The 18247-nt window shown below is 44.9% G+C and overlaps 1 protein-coding gene and 1 long non-coding RNA gene across 3 annotated transcripts in view; one reads left to right on the forward strand and one right to left on the reverse strand.

Moving 5' to 3' along the window:
- Positions 1-18247, forward strand: part of LOC311624643 — an 80211-nt gene that overhangs the window by 23040 nt on the left and 38924 nt on the right. The window contains exons 2-3 of one of the 2 annotated variants that reach the window (XR_014795366.1): positions 14866-15049; positions 17466-17809. This is a non-coding gene — a long non-coding RNA (uncharacterized lncRNA). Of the gene's footprint in view, positions 1-14865; positions 15050-17465; positions 17810-18247 lie in introns of those variants that run through there. The other variant, XR_014795365.1, reaches the window with a different exon arrangement.
- The window catches only part of COLEC12 (collectin subfamily member 12), a 161889-nt gene continuing 148675 nt past the window's right edge, over positions 5034-18247 (reverse strand). The window contains exons 7-10 of the mRNA XM_084888114.1: positions 17760-17896; positions 15769-15878; positions 8514-8659; positions 5034-7065 (exon numbers count right to left, since the gene is read on the reverse strand). Coding sequence (XP_084744240.1) covers positions 7046-7065; positions 8514-8659; positions 15769-15878; positions 17760-17896 — 413 coding nt within the window. The 3' untranslated portion in view covers positions 5034-7045. The remainder of the gene's footprint in view (positions 7066-8513; positions 8660-15768; positions 15879-17759; positions 17897-18247) is intronic.

Below are 18247 nucleotides of genomic sequence, written 5' to 3' on the forward strand. Positions count from 1 at the left end.
ACACACATATATATAGTGTATGAGGCCCCTAGAACCATAAGAAATACAAAAAAAAAAAATAAAATCACTGTTAATAATTCATTCTCAAAATGACTCCCTTAAAAATCAAATACCGTATTTTTCGGACCATAAGACTCACCGGACCATAAGACGCACCAGTTTTTAGAGAAGGGAAATGAAGAAAAAAAGATTCTGAAACAAATAGTGTCCTAAAATATTTTATGCGCATTAAAACCCAACATCACAGTCATAAACACATGTAATCAACCCTGTAAAGTAAACAGCAGCATTTAGAACCATTTTAGAGCCTGGCAAGCACACAGAGACCACACAGAGCCGGGCAAGTAAAAAAACTTTTTTTTTACAGTATATGTGTAGGCTATATTTGGACCATAAGACGCAGGGACTTTTTCCCCCCACTTCTGGGGGAAAAAAAGTGTGTCTTATGGTCCGAAAAATACGGTACCTCCCTCCCTATGGGGGGTGTGCCCCATGTTGGGAACCACTGGTCTAGATCCTAGTCCCTTAGGAGTTTAACACTGTGTCTCTCAAACATTTTTCTCTCTCAAACCCCCTGCCTGCTGCAGAAAAAAAAATAAAAAAATTGCCTTGTTTTCAATATATTGTCTCCATTCTAGGCTCCAAAAAAGCCTAATTTTAAAACTCACAGGTGAGCAGTTATTTCTTTGATTTCAGCATATTTTCCTTTTCCCCTAAAAAACAGTGTTTATGGAAAACTGCTTTTGTTTAGTTTGCTCATTTTCCCCCCTAGAGATAAATATTATGAAAAGCTTAAGATCACATTCAATACAGATCAGTTTGGGATTCTGTTTGTTTCGTTGTCTGAATGATGAAGGCAAGGGAAAGGGACAAGGAATCAGAAGGAGAAATCTTGGATAGCATCTCCAAAGTATCGTCTGTGCATCCTCACCTATGAGGAAACCGAGATCCTGAGAGGTTGACCAGTTGGCCCAACGTCACACTGGAGAGAGTGGAGGACATGGGCTCATAGCTGGGGCTCCTAGCTGGGGTCGGCTCTAGGTCTGCCTGATTCCAAAACAAACACTGGAGTGGTGAAAGGAGTTTTCAGTTTCAGCAGTTTCAAGTGCTGTAGAGAAGCCCAGTAAGGTAAGAATGAAGACAGTTTTTTGGATGAGGGGCCTCTGACAGGGCTGTGCTCTGTCCATGCACGCTCAGAAGACCTGATCCTGGGGCCAGATGTACCACTGAGGTATTGCTGATTGTGAGGAGCTCCCCAGGAGTGGTGTGTCCTTGCAGCATTTTATTCTGGGTGTGCAATAGAGGAAGGTTCTAAAGAGTAGAATGTCGCCAAAACCAGTTTGGCTCAGTGGATAGAGCGTCGGCCTGCAGACTGAAGGGTCCCGGGTTCGATTCCGGTCAAGGGCATGTACCTTGGTTGTGGGCATGTCCCCAGCAGGGGGCGTGCAAGAGGCAGCTGATCGATGACTCTCTCATCGATGTTTCTAACACTCTATCTCTCTACCTTCCTCTCTGTAAAATATCAATAAAATATATATTAAAGAAAAAAGTTCAAGTTCCTTAAATAAATAAATAAATAAATAAATAGTAGAATGCCAGCAAGGATATACAGTACTTTACCTTACATAAGATACCTGGGTGGAGGAAAGTACGGTTTTGAAGAAAATAAGAAAATCTGGCTCCACAGCCCATCTCTTATTTGACACTAATCCTATGTAATAAAAGCCTAATATGCTAAGTGTCCGGTTGTCTGGTTGTCCCTTGAACCAAAGTGCAATATGCTAATGATATGCTAAGGCCACTCAACCACTCGCTATGATGTGCACTGACCACCAGGGGGGGCAGACTAGTTCCTATGACATGCACAGACCATCAGGGGGCAAACACTTTGACCAGTAGGTTAGCTTGCTGCTGAGGTCCAACAGATTGGGATTGATTGAGACAGGCCAGACATACCCTGTAGCTCTCCTGTGGTCCCTCCCTAGCTGGCCAACCTCTTGTGTCCCTCCTCAGCCCTGATTGTGCACCAGTGGGGTCCTTCGGCCTGGCCTGCACCCTCTCACAATCCGGGACCCCTTGGGGGATGTCGGAGAGCCGGTTTTGGCCCAATCCCACAGGCCTGACCGAGGGACCCTACTGGTGCATGAATTTGTGCACTGAGCCTCTAGTTATATCAGAAAACTGTGAAGTCCAGCATCTCTAAAATCTAGGTGGCTTCTGCAAACTGTATCTCTTTGGACTTCCGTGGTATCGGTCACCAAGTTGACTTTGGCCTCTTTGCTTATTGACAACTAAGGGTTTAGTAATTTTATCTAAAGTGTGCAAATTGGGATTCCTCCATTAGCTCCCTGATTCTGTTAGGCAAGAGGTAATCTTGGTGACTCGGCCAATTTCTTGTGACAAAGAACGAAGTACAATGCAAGAAGCTCTGGCTGACAGGAAGGTCACTGTTGGAGCATAGAAAACAGCCTGGCACAGTGGGTTCAAATCTCAGTTCTTGGAAAATTACTTAAGCTGTCTGGTTTTCAATTTCTTTACATAGGGATTGGAGATAGAATATGTCATGTTCCTAACCCATAGTAGGCATTCTCATAACTATTGTACTACACAACACTTTGTGCTTGGTTACCCGGGGCCTGGCCTAGCTCCTTTGCTCCAGGGCACAGCCATTGATTTTAAGAATCTTACAATTCCCTTCAGCTTTCAGGCATGATTTTACAGGTCATGGCAAAGAGCAATGATTAAAGAACACAGCAAACCCTGGCACCAAGGTTTGGAAAGCTGCCCAAAGGACAATTCTCCAATCCTGGCCAAGAGGCTAAGCCCACTTAGTGACCTCTTTGGATGAGCTGTTGGTAGGAGTCTCCTCATTGGCATCGGACTCCTGCCTAAGTTGCATGAGTTATCCCTGCTTTGCAGATTTAGGGCTAATAAGTCCTTAGAGGAAGGCTGGAGACTGGGACACAATCCTGGCCATGGCAGGCAGGGCTGGGCTGAGATAGTTCATTCATAAGCTCATTCATTGAAAATTTGAAAACCAAGGTTCTCTGCCTCTGCCAAAGTAACGTAGATTTTCCGAAAACCTGTTTTTCTCTGGATTTTTGACTATGGGATGATATGTGCTTATTTGAACAAGGATATCTAAGGAAGGAAAAAAGGATGAATAGGTGGAGCAAAAACTTTTTAACATCTGCTTTATGATTTATAAAAGGGATAGAACGCCATGCCATTAAGGGATTCTTCCCAGGAAAATGTTGCTATTGTACAAAGAAACATCTTGTTAAAAAGCTTGAAAAGTTTGCCTGTACTTCTAAATCTGTTGAGTAGAACAGAAAGAAAAGAGGTATTCTGTTCCACCGCCATTTAAACACGGTTTCTGGAGCTTTTCCCTGACTTGGCTATATGCTGGCCAATAGAATGAAATCTGTTTTACTACCTGAATCTTTTCACTCAACTTCTATTCATTTTGATGGAGTAATATGTATATTATATACACATTCAATATGTTGGCTATGAAATAACCAACTAGTATCAACATAAATTCCTTTATTTCTCCTGTCTGACTTCTCTCATTCTTCAGTTATTTTAATGTTTCATAATTGGTTACATTCACCTTTCCTCTTAATTCAGTAATTTTTAGGCTTCTCAGTTAACCTGTAGATTTTCTAATGTAGTACAGAGTTCTCTTTCATATTGCCTAGAGCACTTGTACATAGCATTTGGCCTGGAAGAAGGAACCAGCTCTACCTTTAGGGTGTTTTTCTTGAGAAAGGATTCAGGCAAGAAATGATGCTTGAACTCACTCTTAAAGAGGGTACTTTCCAGGTAAAAATCGTAGGAAAGGAAATCCAGGTAAAGTATGGGGTAAGAAAGAGCCAGGACACAAATCCTCAACAAGAGAACATATTTAAAAGAAAGCTGCAGAATGGAAAATCAAGATAGACATCATTGCAGGTAGACATTGAAGTGGACCTAATTCGGTTTTCATTTTACAAGCCTCCAAAGACACATGCAGCTGAAAACCTAACTAAAACGAATACAAAATTTGTTTACCAAAAAACAAGAAAAGAAAAGAAAAAAGGAAAAGAGCTTGGCGGAAAGTGCAGGTGGATTGTAAGGCTGTTTTGGTGCTTGGTGAGGGCAAGTGGAGTTGCAGCTGGGAGAAAGGTGAGAGGTGTGGCTGAGAACCTGGTCACCAAGGGCATTATGGCCCCTGCGTGAATGTCCAGCAAGTAACTCAGATCTTTTGGAAGATTGTAATCTGGGGGTAAAGGGTAGATGGACTTGGATTTAGGGATATAAGCATGGGGAACCTGATCGGATTTGAATTTTTGGAAACGGCTGTGACAGCAATGTGAGCAACAGGCAAATCTTAACCTCCGTTCCCTCATTTTGTAGAGTAAGGACTAGAGGTTTTGCACCAAGGTTAGAAAAGATAACGTATGTGAAAATAATAAGTATATTTACACTAATACTATTTTTGTGTGAGTCATAAATGAGTTAAACATGCTTACTTTTTAAGAAGAGATCAGCTTTGTGATCGGAGGCAAAATACACATCCTTGGTATTGGTACCACCTGATTTATAGAGTTTTTAAATGTCTGTGGGTTTTTTTGTTTGTTGGTTTTTTTAAATGGGAGCAGTAACATAGATTTTCTGAAAACCTACTATTTGGTTGTCTGCTTTAGCTTAAACTCCTACTACAAACTGGAAGGATAGGGGAAGAGCTGATGTACATTGATTATTGAAGAGGGAAAAAAGGCCTATGCGCCCCCCCCCCAAGTTATGTATTAAAAAAAAAAAAAAAGGAGACATATGTACTACTATTTGTAATACCCTAAACAATAAAATAAAAAAAAAGAAAAATGTTTTCCATCTGCTCATAACATGTAGCAATCCAAGTGCTTGAAAACCTCATCATATTTACCAAAACTTTCTTCCCCCAAAGAGTATGAGTTGTGAGGAGGTGAACAGAGACCTGGTGTGTAAACAGCCGAATATCCAAAGGAGTAACATACACGAGGCTCCTTATGTGTGCGATATTCATCTGATTTTATTCAGTGTGCGAAGTAAGAAGGACCCTGGTACTTAAAGAAAATCAGGCGCTTTTCAAAGCTCCAGTCTGACCCCTACGTCCCTCCTTGGTGATGGTGACCCAGCAAATCACATCACCTCCCGAGCCCCTCCTTTCTCTGTCAAATGGGGAATGTAGGAAGTCCTGCTTCATAGGGCTGCTGGGGGGATGACTTGAGGTCATCTGATTGAAGCCCTTCATACAGAGGCAGACAAATGATAAACCCTTAATAAGTCATTAGGGCTGGGATAGTGCTGGACCTCGCACTCTTCTTTTCAAAAGTTGCTTCTGGTGACAAAAGAGGATTGAAGTTAGTCTAGAAAAGGTCTTGAGCCTGAAGAAATACCCGAGTCCAGTACCTGCTCTGTGATGCAGGGCCCAGACGAGGGTTGGTCCTGCCAGCCTGACCAGGCCACATGCACAGGACAGCAGGGCATAAAGGTGCTGCGGAGATGGCCGTCCCTGTGCTCAGAGACAGCAGGAATGGTGACCAGGAGCAAGGCAACACAGTCCAGGAGCAGCAGATGTGAAAGTCAAATTGTCTTTATTCTTTTACCAAAGTATTTGGAATGGGTAGCAGCACTGCCTGGGGGACTTGGGGAGGGGTGGAGAATCTGTTGGATGGGAATCTCACCTTTGAGCATCGGTTATATCTGGTGCTTATTTTAAGCACAGTTCATGTTAGGTAGACTTTTCAATGGCAAATCGAGGAGTAGACGAAAAATAGGCTCAGAGGAAAGGGTTCTTTGCAAAAGTTCAAAGTGGCCAAACGTTTATTCTTGCATTCGTCATGCATGTGCCTTGGAAGTATGTAATTTTTATTTTTATTTTTTGAATTATGTAATTTTTAGAACCTGACTTAAACTTTCCAGGTAGCACATAGCTGTCCCTATCTTTCCAGCATCTCTGCCTTTGGCTGATGTGACGCCATGCATTCTTCACAGTCAGTATCGGCCCTGGGATGGGTCTAAAACCAAGTAAATTCATACCTCGGCCATAAATCAGGATCTTCTAAATAGCCAGATTCAGGTGCTCTGCTCTTCCCAACAGACTCCTCTCCGCCACCCCGACCCCACCAACATGAGGAGAGGCACATCCTGCGTTGAGCTCTGGGCTTGGCCAGGCACCCAGCAAGGGTGTTGGTTGGTGATGGGCTCAATGCACAGCCCACTTGACTGAGCCATGTGTGTGCTCAGGCTTAACTACACTGGCAAAATGTGCAAGGATATTTGTAAATATTTTGCATGATTGACTCCTCTGAGGAAATGATGATGTTTAAAAATATATATGTACACACACGTATTTAATTGTTTTTTTAAAAACCACAACTAAAAAAATCTTTGCCATTGGGTAAAATTAAATCTGACAAGAAACCCTATGAGTTTTTATTAGTACCATATTGTTTTCTTTGGCTCCATGTATTATATTGGTAAAATGGCAACAATGACAAAAAAAAGGGGGGGGGGATTGTAAAAAAAAGCACATATTTTGTACAAAAATACAGTTTTAAAAGCTCTTTAAGTACATTTCATATCATTAAGAGTTGGCCTATATATCTCCATGTCTGCATATTTTTCCTACACTTGGGATTTTAGAAATGTCAGGTACTGTTTACACAGTATATGTGTAAGTTCTTCCTAAAGCTCAACGACCAACGATAATCTTCTTATAATCGGAGGATTCCATGTTTTGGAAGATAACGATTTGAATACACTGTACAGTTACTGGCTGATAAATCTATGTGATTCAGTCCACTTGCGTACTGAAAGTCAATATTTCATACCGAGGGAACATTTTAGTTCCAAAGTCCTTGAGTAATGGCAAATGGCAAAGAACATTAGCTGTCAATTTCTTCAGGAATTGGTTTTCAGTGCTTTTTCCAATCTGGTGAGCAGGTGATGCAATCAGAAGGAAGTATCCTGGGCCTTTGAGAACTGTCCAAAAAGTTGCTCATGTTATTATCACAGTCCATTATAATGAAGATGATAGCACTAAAAGAGAGGGGAAAGGATAGGTGTTAAAAGAATAACAATGTACAATTAAAAAAAAACAACCACGTGTTTTTTATAGGAAAGATTCCAAAGTACATCATTTAATAATGTTGATTTTTTTCAAAGAAATGCCTAGCAGTTCTTATTAGCAGTTCTGATTCAGGGGAAGTGAAAGGTAAGACTCATTTTAAAGGAGCCTATTCTGGGGAAGTGTAGTCCCAATTCTAATCCCAAAGGACCAAACAAGGGAAACAAGCAAATATGGGTAGCTTGTCACTCTCTACTGTGTTCTCTTTTGTGTATTAGTCCCCAACCAGATCTATGAGGCTTACATATAACAGCTTATATTTATAACACTATTTTAAGTTAAAAAATAATTTAAGTACAAGCTTCTTTTTAGGAGATACTGATTACTGGAATGAGGCAGAGTGAGTGTGCAAAGAGGGAGTCCACAGGCCTCAGAAATCCCAAACCGGAAGTCTTGCCCCCTTGCTGAAGCTCCAGGACGAGCAAATAGGCCTCTTTCATAGAAACACTGGGGGTATAGTTCATTCTGCGGTGTGTGCTGTGCCCTGGGGGTGGCAGCTGGCCAAGACCTGTGTCTCTGTTACTGGCCCATGGGAACTGAGGAATGCAGGCTCTAGAAGTAGGTGATTAAGGGATGTCCCTGGGCAGCAGCTGCAAAAAAAACTGGGGTTCCCTTTAGAAATACACTGATGCTCTGCAGCATGGCGGAGGGAGAGTGCAAAGATAGTGCCTGCCCTTCAAGGTCTTCCAACGTTTAAAAAAAAAAAAAAAAAGAAAGGCTTAAGATACAATTCACATATCATTTAAAGTGGTTTTTATCATATTCACAAAGTTGTACAATTTAGAACATTTTCATCACCTCCAAAAGAAATCCCATAACTATTAGATTCACTCCTTCTCCCCAAAACGTTTAAATCTAGTTGTGATGAAGAAAATTAAGAGAATATATTCTAAAGAAGGTCATGTATTAAGTGGAGCTTTAGATAAGTACCTTTGAAATGGGAAAAAAAAATCTCTAAAAGCCTCTTTGGCTTATTAACACATAAGGGGCACTGACTATATCTCTCCATTATCTAATACTACAGCATCTTGCCTGTAGTAAATGCTAAATAAATACAGGTGGAATTAAATGCTTCGTTACCTGGAATGTGTATGGAATGCTATGAAGAAGAAAAAACAACTCTGGTGCCATATGTTAAAGAACAAATGTCTGAAAATATAACCTAGGCTAGTTATTCTTACATTTATTGAGTACTTTCTCTACATTAGGCACCTTTATCATCGCCTCCTCACAACAACCTCATTAAGAGGATGTCATTGTTATTCCTCAGTGGCAGAATCAGGACTGGATTCAAAGCCCTCTTGCCCTTTAATAGGTTCTAACCTCTGCAGCTCCCTCTTCAGTTCCCTCTACTGCTTACCTGTCTCCCTGTCTTTTTCACATATGAAGTTGTTGACGTCTTCACACTGGAAATCGTTCCACTGCCCAGCGTAAATTAGCCCCGCACAGTCTTCTCCTGGCCCTTGGTCATGGCCCCAGTTATCTGGCTGTCCGGCTTTCCAATTTCTTTTAACAAAGCAGAAATTGAATGTTATTTTAAAGTCATGTAGATGTTTTCTTTCTCCCAAAGCAGCAGGGAAATATATATTATATATATATATATATATATATATATATATATATATATATATATATGCATGTCATTTGTCTTAAAATGAAAATACATTGTTTAAAAATCCATGCATACTCTTTTTTTTTTTATCCTCACCCAAGGATATGTTTATGCAGAGTACAGCTATACCTTATTTTATTGTGCTTTATGATGCTGCAGATTTTTTTTTTTAACAAATTGACGGCAAGACCCTCCCCCAGCAAAAATATTATTACTTGCTTTATTGTAGTCTGTAACCGAGATGTGCCTATAGTGTGTATTGTATCATCTCCCTACAAGATAGTTTTCTTTGTCCCAATGAAATCAACTCATTGAGCTACTTCATCACAATGCTGAGAGAGTAAATTCTTCTTCCACACAGTTAGATGAATGAAAATGGTCTCATGTGTACTGTGATGCTAACTTTTGGACGCATGTGTAAATATCTGTATAAATTTATCTGCACTCCGAGTATATGATACACACACACTCCTGTGAGAATCTAGAGGGATCCTTGTACATTTTGATACCTTGCTTCTCTAACAAGTCAGAGTGAGGCAGAGAAAGTGAGAGGCCCTCCAATTCCAGATACGTGGTTATGGTTGTCTGGCTAAGTTGTAGGTCGTTGGTTGCTTTAGAAAGAAACAGTAATTTAACCTTACTGAAAATGACTCAGACCTCTCACTGCCTTTTTTGGAAGAGAGATTCTTAAAAACAAGTTTCCTTTAGGATGAGTTCACTTGGGGCTTATTAACTTGGATGCCGTTGCTCAAATCACCACTTTGCCAAGCTTGCTCTTCTTTATTCTATTTTCATGCAGGAAGTTAGATTGATGTGCTCTCAAGACTAAAAACTTGAACGGTAAATTTTCTCTAAGGAGCAGGCCTTGTACAGAAGCCCGTGGTCACGTGGAGGGTCGGGAGGAACATCTGCAGCAGGAGTGCTTCCCATAAGCTGTGACTCATTCCATCCACCACAGCGTCCCTCCCGGGGCCACCCGGGGAGAGAGCCCAACTGTCCCACGTCTTTTGACAATAAAACCAGCAAAATCAGAAGGCACTGGGAAAGGACAGTTGAAAATTACAGTTAAAGGATGAGGCAACAAAATAGAAGACTTTTCCACATCAAATGTATATTCTGGGATTTAAGAAAAAAAAATGATGAGTGGCCTTACTTAGATAAAACCATCAACCGATGAGATTAAAAACAGGGTCATAGGAGGGAGAGTTAAAAATACGAATTCATTCACATTTTCACACAATAGATACCCACACAGCACCTACTCTGGGGTCAGGGATAATTCTAGGTGATGGCAACATGGCAAAATGGAGCATAGACAGAGCCCCGGCCCTCAGAGGATTCACAGAGCAGGCGAGAAACAAATGAATTCAAAACTTCAGACTGCCATTGTGACGCCAGAGAGAGATGAAGTTGGAAGGGAAAATAGTTTGACTTTCATGTGGATGCTTGGGGGGGGGGAAAAACTCAAACACACCAAAGGACATGCTTACAGAAAGGGAAGGATTGTGGGGAGAGACACAGAGAGATGATGAATGGGAAAAGAATGGCAGAGGCCTGAGCTGAAAAATTCCTGCATCCCATACTATATATAATACACATGCCACAGAAGTGGTTGGATGGCACATTGTAAGTACACCAGGGACCTCGGAAGCACTCGGACTCACTGATCCAGTGAATTGGAAACACATAAGCACATCCGCTTGTGGGTGTGACCTTCCCTCAGGATTCTGGGCTGACCCCATTGGAGACAGAACACGAAGTCCCAATCCTGGGAATTGCCCCTTCCAACTTAGCAACTTTCTCATTGACCGAAAGATCGGCTGAGGCTTCGCGGCCAAAAAGCTTCTGCTGTTAAGAGCCTGGCTTCAAAATCTTGCTGGGGAGCAGTATTTCTTTGCTGTAGAGTTCCCTCCTGCTATAGCGGTCTGCTCAGTGGAAGACTTCTCTCTCGGCGCCTGAGCCAGTGCCACTCCGGTAGAAACACGAAGCATGCGCCTGAGTGAGGTGTTGCTGAGTTAGATGGCACCGGGTGTTCCCTTCTGGTCCCCGCCATCCAGTGGCCCTCTATTACACAAAGCTGTGTGGAGCATTCTGTGCAGACAGAAAGGCAGGTATGTTTTATCTTTGCGATGTTGAGATGAAAGCTGTCACTCCTACCTTGACAGCATGTTCCGATCACGTGATGTCCTGTGCAGCGGACCAAGAAGTGGGCAAGAATAGAGGAAGAAAATCAGTGTGTTTCAGGAAGAAAAATCACACCTCTGATGACTGATCTAAGGTGGGCAATGGCAGGCCGGGTGGGCAGGCCAGGCCTTAGGAAGGCCATCTCCCAGCACTGCGGAGAGCAAGTGGATAGTCTGCACATCCCGCTGTGTCTGACTCCCCGGTGCTAGCTAAGCCTCCATTCAGTGATGACTTCTGTCCGAGGATGTGCCTGCATTTGATCCCTCAGGAGCAGAAAGATGAGATTCGACATGCTCCTGGCTCACGGATCCTCTCTGGCTCGTACGTTTTCTGTTTCTTTCCAGTCTTTGTTGTTTCCTTCCTTCTACTGACTGTAGGATTAATTGCTCTGCTTCTTTTTAACCTCTGAAAGTAGCAGCTCAGATAATTGATTTTCAACTTAAGATATTTTTCCTAAGTGTTTTTAAGCTATAAATGCCCTTTTAAAATTGTTAGCTGCATCCCCAAAAAAAACTTGATATGTTTGCAAACTTCCATTGTGTTTGAAACATTTGCAAATTTCTTTTGTGATTCCTTCTTTAATCCCGAGGATTATTTAGAAGTGTGTCCTTTAATTTTCAAATATTTTGGATTTTACAGCTTTTGTTGTTGTTGTTCTCAATTTCTAATTTAATTTTGCTTTGGTTAGAGAACATATTCTGCATAATTCCACTGCTTTTAAATTTACTGATACTTGTTTAAGGGCCCAGCATATAGCTTATCTTGGTGGACGTACCATATGTACTAGAAATAAATGTATACTTGTAGTTACTGGGTGAAATGTTCCATAATGTGCATGAGGTCAAGTTAGTTGGTAGTGTCTGCTCTATCCCTTCTGGTTTTTCTACTCGATCTGCCCGTTACTGAGGGGAGAACGTTGAAATATCCTTTGAAGCCCTCTCTCTGCTGTGCCCACATTTAGGGTTGGTACATATATGTCTTCTGCATCACGGTCCTAGAAGTCAGGTTTTCTTACGTAAGTAGAAGAATACCACCTCTCGCTCATCCTGCTGGCCACACTCTCTGGAAAAGACCCCCCAGGCCAGCGTGGAGGCTGGCTCACAGGGGGCGCTCGGGATCATCACCGTTTCCATGGGACATTGGCCAATCGCCAGTCAGGGGCTGGTGCTGGCCAGGAATGGAGTTTTCACAGGCTTGTGGTGAAAGAACAAAAATAAGGACTGTGTGTGTGTGATGGTCAGCTGTTTTTTATTGAAAAGGACTGGGGATATTATTTATTTATTTATTTATTTATTTATTTATTTATTTATTTATTGTACTGAGATTTGTGGATAGGTGATTTTTTTTCCTTTTCCTTTTTATTTATTTATTTAAAAAAATATATTTTATTGATTTTTTTTTGCCCCCCTCCCTCCCTCCCATACATACCCTCCCTCCCCAGATTTTTATGTCCATTGGTTGTACTTATATGCATGTACACAAGTCCTTCGGTTGATCTATTATCTCCCCCAGATCTTCCTCCCCTCCCCACTGTAATTTGACAGTCTGCCTGTTGCTTTACTGTCTCTATATCTGTCTCTTGGTTCATCAGTTTATAATGTTCTTTATCATCCACAAATGAGTGAGGTCATGTGGTGTTTCATTGATTGGCTTATTTCACTCAGCATGATGTTCTCCAATTCCATGTGGATAGGTGATTTTTAAAACCCACATCCATAGTTGGCAAATAAAATCTCAGTAGTGTTTGTCAACCTGCAGTCTTTCTTTTGGAATTTTACTGGTGTGTGGACCTGAAGCATCGGGGAGCCTGCCTCGGGCACTGCTCTGTGATGTCGCAGATACTGTAGTTCATGCCGTCCTTCTCCTCAACAGCTGGTCCTTCAGTGAGGCAGGTCATGTGCTGCACAGGAAATAAACCTTAGCTCAGACTTGTGTGTCCCTCAGCCTGTGGCTTCCATTCCATGTGACTGTTACTTCTGCGTATTCCAGCACCGTCCTTCTCAATCAGCGATCGGCATACAAGAATGGAGAGGGTTCAAGAGGCAGAGGAGAGAGCCTTTCACCCCTTCTCTATTTCCTCTTTGACAGTAACCACAAAACCCTGAGACAATTTCAAAAGGGCGTGTGAATGTTTTTTGTTTTGTTTTTTTTAACAAAGGTGAGAGGAAGCCTGTGGCGGAGGAGCCAGTGTCTAGAGCACATGTGTCAAACACAAGGCCCGCGGGCCAAATCCAGCCCGCCAGGCCTTGCAATGTGGCCCGCACCGCGCTGTCATCACTGCACTCCGCTGTCAGTTTATGACATTGTCAGTTTATGACTGTTCAGTAAACCATTCGGCCCACGATTTAGGCTGGATTTTAGATTTTGGCCCCTTCTCTGATTGAGTTCGACACCCCTAGTCTAGAGGGTAAAGGGGAGCAGTGTCTGGGGAGACTTCTGAGAGCCTGACACCCAGCCCCTATGCCAAGGCGTGGTGGAGAACATTCTTTCTGTCTTCTTTCCAAACTCAGTCTGACATCTGGGCTACCGTGTGCGGCATCTCCATCCGGATGCTGTATAATATGTGGATGCTACGTAGTATTGTTCTGCATGAAAACACTTGGGATTATGACAGTAATACCGGGCCGCTAGCAGGCAGCATTTCTTGAGCTCTCCCCGTGGGCCAAATACTGTACTAAATGCTTTATGTCTATTATCTCATTTAGTAGTCACAATACCGACGTAGGTCCTTTCTATATGTGGTCACGGAGTTTCGCGTGGTTGGGTGGCTCGCACGAGGTCGCACAGCTGAGCGAGCTCGGTCAGGGCCTGGAGCCCGACCACAGGCTCCAGGGCATGTGCGCGCTCCCCTCGCGGCACTGGCTCTCTTTCTAGCTTGTGCGATGTTTATTATTCCATGTCACGTTAAATTAGCCTCCCGTTATTGAGGCCTCATGCTATGTCTGCCTAGTTTATTCTTGCTTTTAAAATGTGATCCTGGGTTTTTTTCTTTTTACACGGATATGTGTTCCTTCGGGTGGAAAACGAGAAGCGCCGTCGGGGCTGTGGCTGGGACGCAGAGCCAAAGCTCCCGGGGGCTCCAGGGTGGCGGGGGCCGGGGACAGGGTCCCGGGAAGGCGTCTGGTGATGTAATCCTCCTCGGGTCCCAGGTACTGAGGCTGGCGCTCTCCTTCCAAATCGTGCAATTCTCGCTGGAGCCTGGGGACCAGGAGGAAAGTCCCGCCTTGGGAGAGCTGGCCTAGGCAGCAGTGTTTGTCCTCAATCCATTCCATATGCGGCCGATCCGTTTGTTTTGTTCTTGGAGGAAGGCTTAAGATTGAATTTCTTAGTGAGTCTAACCCAGACCTTTTTTGCATTTATGGCTGTGAGGAAAGTGGAGGAGACTGATATTTTTTCAGCACCCCTCGGACTCCTTTTTTTAAAAAGAAAAAAAGGTTTTGGCGTTCTTACCTGTCAGTCAGATTCGCCCTTTCCGTTAATCACCACTGCCTCCCACACCGCCTGCAGCCCTGCACTGCTCCGATTTAGATGCCACCTCTCAGCTGCTGGAGCCTCCTGAAGTGCACCTCAGCCATGCGGGGCACTCTCCTCCGGTGGACGGCAGACGGCCCAGCTCCCGGGACCAGGGTGTGGTGCCACTTCCTCTCCCCGAGGGCAGGTGCAGAGAGGAGCAGACAGGATGTCTGTCAGGCCAGGCCGAGGCTCATCTCAGCCGCCCTAAAACCTTACAGTGTTCCACCTTGACTTTTGAGCCCTCTTGTTTTTTTTTTAAAGACATGGCCTTATTCTGGTCTTCTGTATCTTCTCATCGTGTTTTCACATGGAGGACTTGAAAGTACAGAGAAGCCTCTGTCAGCCCATGTACCCACGGCCTCTCCGCCTCCTCTGGCCCACGCCTGCTCCTCCACTCCTCCAGGTCCGGCCTCAATGCCCGTGACACCGCCTGAGACCTGGAACGCCCTGCTTTCTCCTCTCCTGCTGCCATGGATGCTGCGGTCTCCTTCATGCTCAGGACATTCTCCTGAAGCTGAGATGCCCTCACCCCTATGGGCACCTACGGGCCTGTCTTCTCTGTCTCCAGCAAAGGAAAGGATTCAGAGGTGGGTTTTTAGAAATTCTGCTCTATTGAGTGCAGCTTCTTGTATTATACATTTCTACATCCATGAGAGTCAAAGCAGGACTAGGAAGAAGTGAAATTTAAATTGGCAAGAAGTTAGTTATCGTCAGACCTTTGGGCAGGATTAGGGCCGGTGGACATCTGGGGTAGGCAGCTGGTGGAGAGGTCGGGGCCTCGGAGCTCTGAGAAGGTGCTGTGACGTGCTTGCATTCTTCAGAGAACCCAAGTCACATCGGACCGCACGAGGGGATCCTCGAACCTTTAGAAGACGGTTATCCCACAAACACCTCTGTTTAGAGTACACTTGAACTTCCCGTATAAACTTGCAGTTCATAATCATGCTCTGGACAGAAGCCCAACCAGATCAGGGGTGAACTCTGAATGTGCCTGAGGTCGTCTGGGGGGCTCCCTTCTCCTCCATAGCAGCATTTAAAGAGAACATTACAGCTACAAGTGTGTTTTTTGTGAGTCACAGAAATGAAAAAAGTTCAGTCCCTAAAAAGAGCAATCCTATTTTATAGCATATATCGTCCCCACCACAATTTCCCCTCACAGAAATGCACAACTGGTACCAGGAACGTCAGTGTGAGGCGTGTCTGGGACATGGAGTTGTTAAGGAAGAAATTGTAGGAAGTCAGGCAAGAGGTGAAAAACAGAACAGCAAAAGTCTGACCACCAATCTGGAAGTTTCTGAGCACTTACTTGTACTCTAGGGGCGTCCCATCCAGCCACTTCCATTCGTTTTCATGCTCCAAATCCGTGAGGCCGATCCAGTGGCTCTCTCTCCCCACCATCTGCTTTTTTATCCATTGCTGAGCGATAAACCAGAGACGGTGCATTAGTATTCCTTGGAACAGATGTCTGTGGGGATTCTCCCCCAACATTTAGAAAACGAGGATAATTTAAAAGAGGATGTGTGTCAGCACATTACTCTGCTTTTGCTGTACTCCTTTATATTGTACTTTTGCTTTGCACTGTCTTGGAGGGCTTTATCCTACACTAGAGGCCTGGTGCACAAATTTGTGCACAGGTGGGGCCCAGCTGGCCTCCAATCAAGGCTGATCTGGCCAGGCTGGTGGGGGGAGGGGCTGTGGGTGGTTGGCTGGCCGGCCCCACCCTCTGGTTGAACTCCCATTTGAGGGAGCTATTTGCATATTAGCCTTTTATTATCCTACATAAAAGGCTAATATGCAAATAGTCCAAACTGCAGAACAACCAAACTGCCACTGTGATGTGCACTGACCACCAGGGGGAATGTGTGGAGCAAATGAGTGGGGTGGAGTGGGGGGATGTGCCAGACCAAGGCAGTGCGATGGTCGCTGTCATTAGAATGGTTACTGAAAATTCTTTGCTTCCATGCACTGCACTCCCGCCCAGTGCTCGCACCTGCTGCTGGCTCCAGCCTCGCTTGCACCTGAGGGCTTCTCCACCTCTCCCTGCTCCTGAGGGGTGATTGGGGCAGCAGCCACCGCTCGCACCTGCTGACTGCGCCAGCCCCAGTTGCTCCATGCTGTCAGCAGGTGCAAGCAGTCCGCAGCTGTCAGTGAGTGAGAGCAGTGGTGGCAGGAGCAGGGCTGCCAGCAGATTGGGAATGGGGGTCCAGGCAGGGGCACCAAGAATGTGGCCCCAGCAGGGTCAGGAAGAGCAGGCAAGGCCATAGGGACAGAGCCCACACGAGCTAGTGATGGTGAGCACTCACCCCTGTGCCCACTGCAGCCCACAGTTCTTTTCAAGGTGCACAAATTCGTGCACTGGGCCCCCTTATCAACTCATAAGTGCTATTTCAGCAATGTTCTTCCTCTTCTAACTCACCTAGACCGCTCAATGAGTTCAGCCAGCTTCATCCCACCCCTTCTGTGTTTGTCTATAATAGCAACAGCCATGGCATCATGGGTACTATATATCCAGTGTGTCACATGCAATGTGTCTTTATGCATTACAACAACCCACGTAATAAAGATAAGCGGCTGAGCTGGGATTGGGCCCAGCTCTGTATAGCCTAAAGCCCAGGCACCTGATTATATGCTCATTCCCAGTCCGTTACTAGGGGAAGCATCTGTTTTCCGGGTTGTGCTTGCTGGAGATACTTAGGGAAAAGGAAGGAGGCCGCTGGAACAGTGTGGCACCGAAGAAAGAGCATCGGCACTGCCAGATGGACCTCACTTTCAGGCCAGCTCTGCATTTATTTGTCATCCCATGACTACATCATTTAAACCTTATGGGGCCTCAGGAGGGTTGTTGTGAAGTTTAAAGGAGAAAATGGCTGGCACGGTGCCTGGCACACAGTAAGGGCCTGAGTGCTCACCAACCCTAGCACATGTGGGCTCTGTCCCTATGGCCTTGTCTGCTCTTCCTTGCCCCTCTGGTGCTCATGCTTTTGCCCCCCCCCCCCCCTTCAGGTGCCCGGGGCCAGCCCGCAGGCTTCTCTTCTGCTCTTGACAGCCACCAGGAGGAGCCACACGCCCCCCAGGATGGACAGCAGTCTTCCAGGTGGAAGCAGGAGGATACAATTCCCATGCCGGAAGTGCTTCTTGCCACTGGAGAAAGTCCAAATCTCCACAACACAGCCTTCTGTTTTCACGCGACCACGAGTTCTTGATATCGTTGACTCCCCAGTAAGCATGCCATTTCCAACTGTGAGCTATCCCTAAATTATAGTTTTCCCCAACTCTTTAAGTATGCCGCAGACATACCTGTTCCTCCCTCGTGTTTATGAAAACGAGATGCGAAGACTTGTCTTCACAGAAAAGTTTCGCATCCTCAAAAATTTCTTTCTCGACCGAAAAGTAGTAGCATTTGTCCGTGAAGTTCTTCCAGTGAGGCGGGCAGCCTAGGAGTGCAGAGGTTCGCAACACTGATCACAAACAGAGCAGGAAAAGCACCGTGCCTCCCTCCCTCCGCTGCGCGCTCGCAGGCCAGGGCCCCGCTTCCCTCCGGGGCCAGGAGCAGCCGCGGAGCCCGGACATGCTGGGAGCAGGGGCCAGCGCAGGGAGCTGCAATCACGGTTTAAACTACACAATCTGGAAGATATCTGGGCTCTGTTCCTCTGCACCCACATTAGTCCTTACAATGACGGAAACAGCCGCCACAGGCAGTGCGGGCACAGATGGTCACCGCCAGCCCGGAGTCCTATGGAACCGATAGACAACCGCGGGGGAGGACCCAAAACCTAATGGGGCTC

Source organism: Pipistrellus hanaki, assembly GCF_964339955.1.
Source record: "Pipistrellus hanaki genome assembly, chromosome: 6".
NCBI lineage: Eukaryota > Metazoa > Chordata > Mammalia > Chiroptera > Vespertilionidae > Pipistrellus > Pipistrellus hanaki.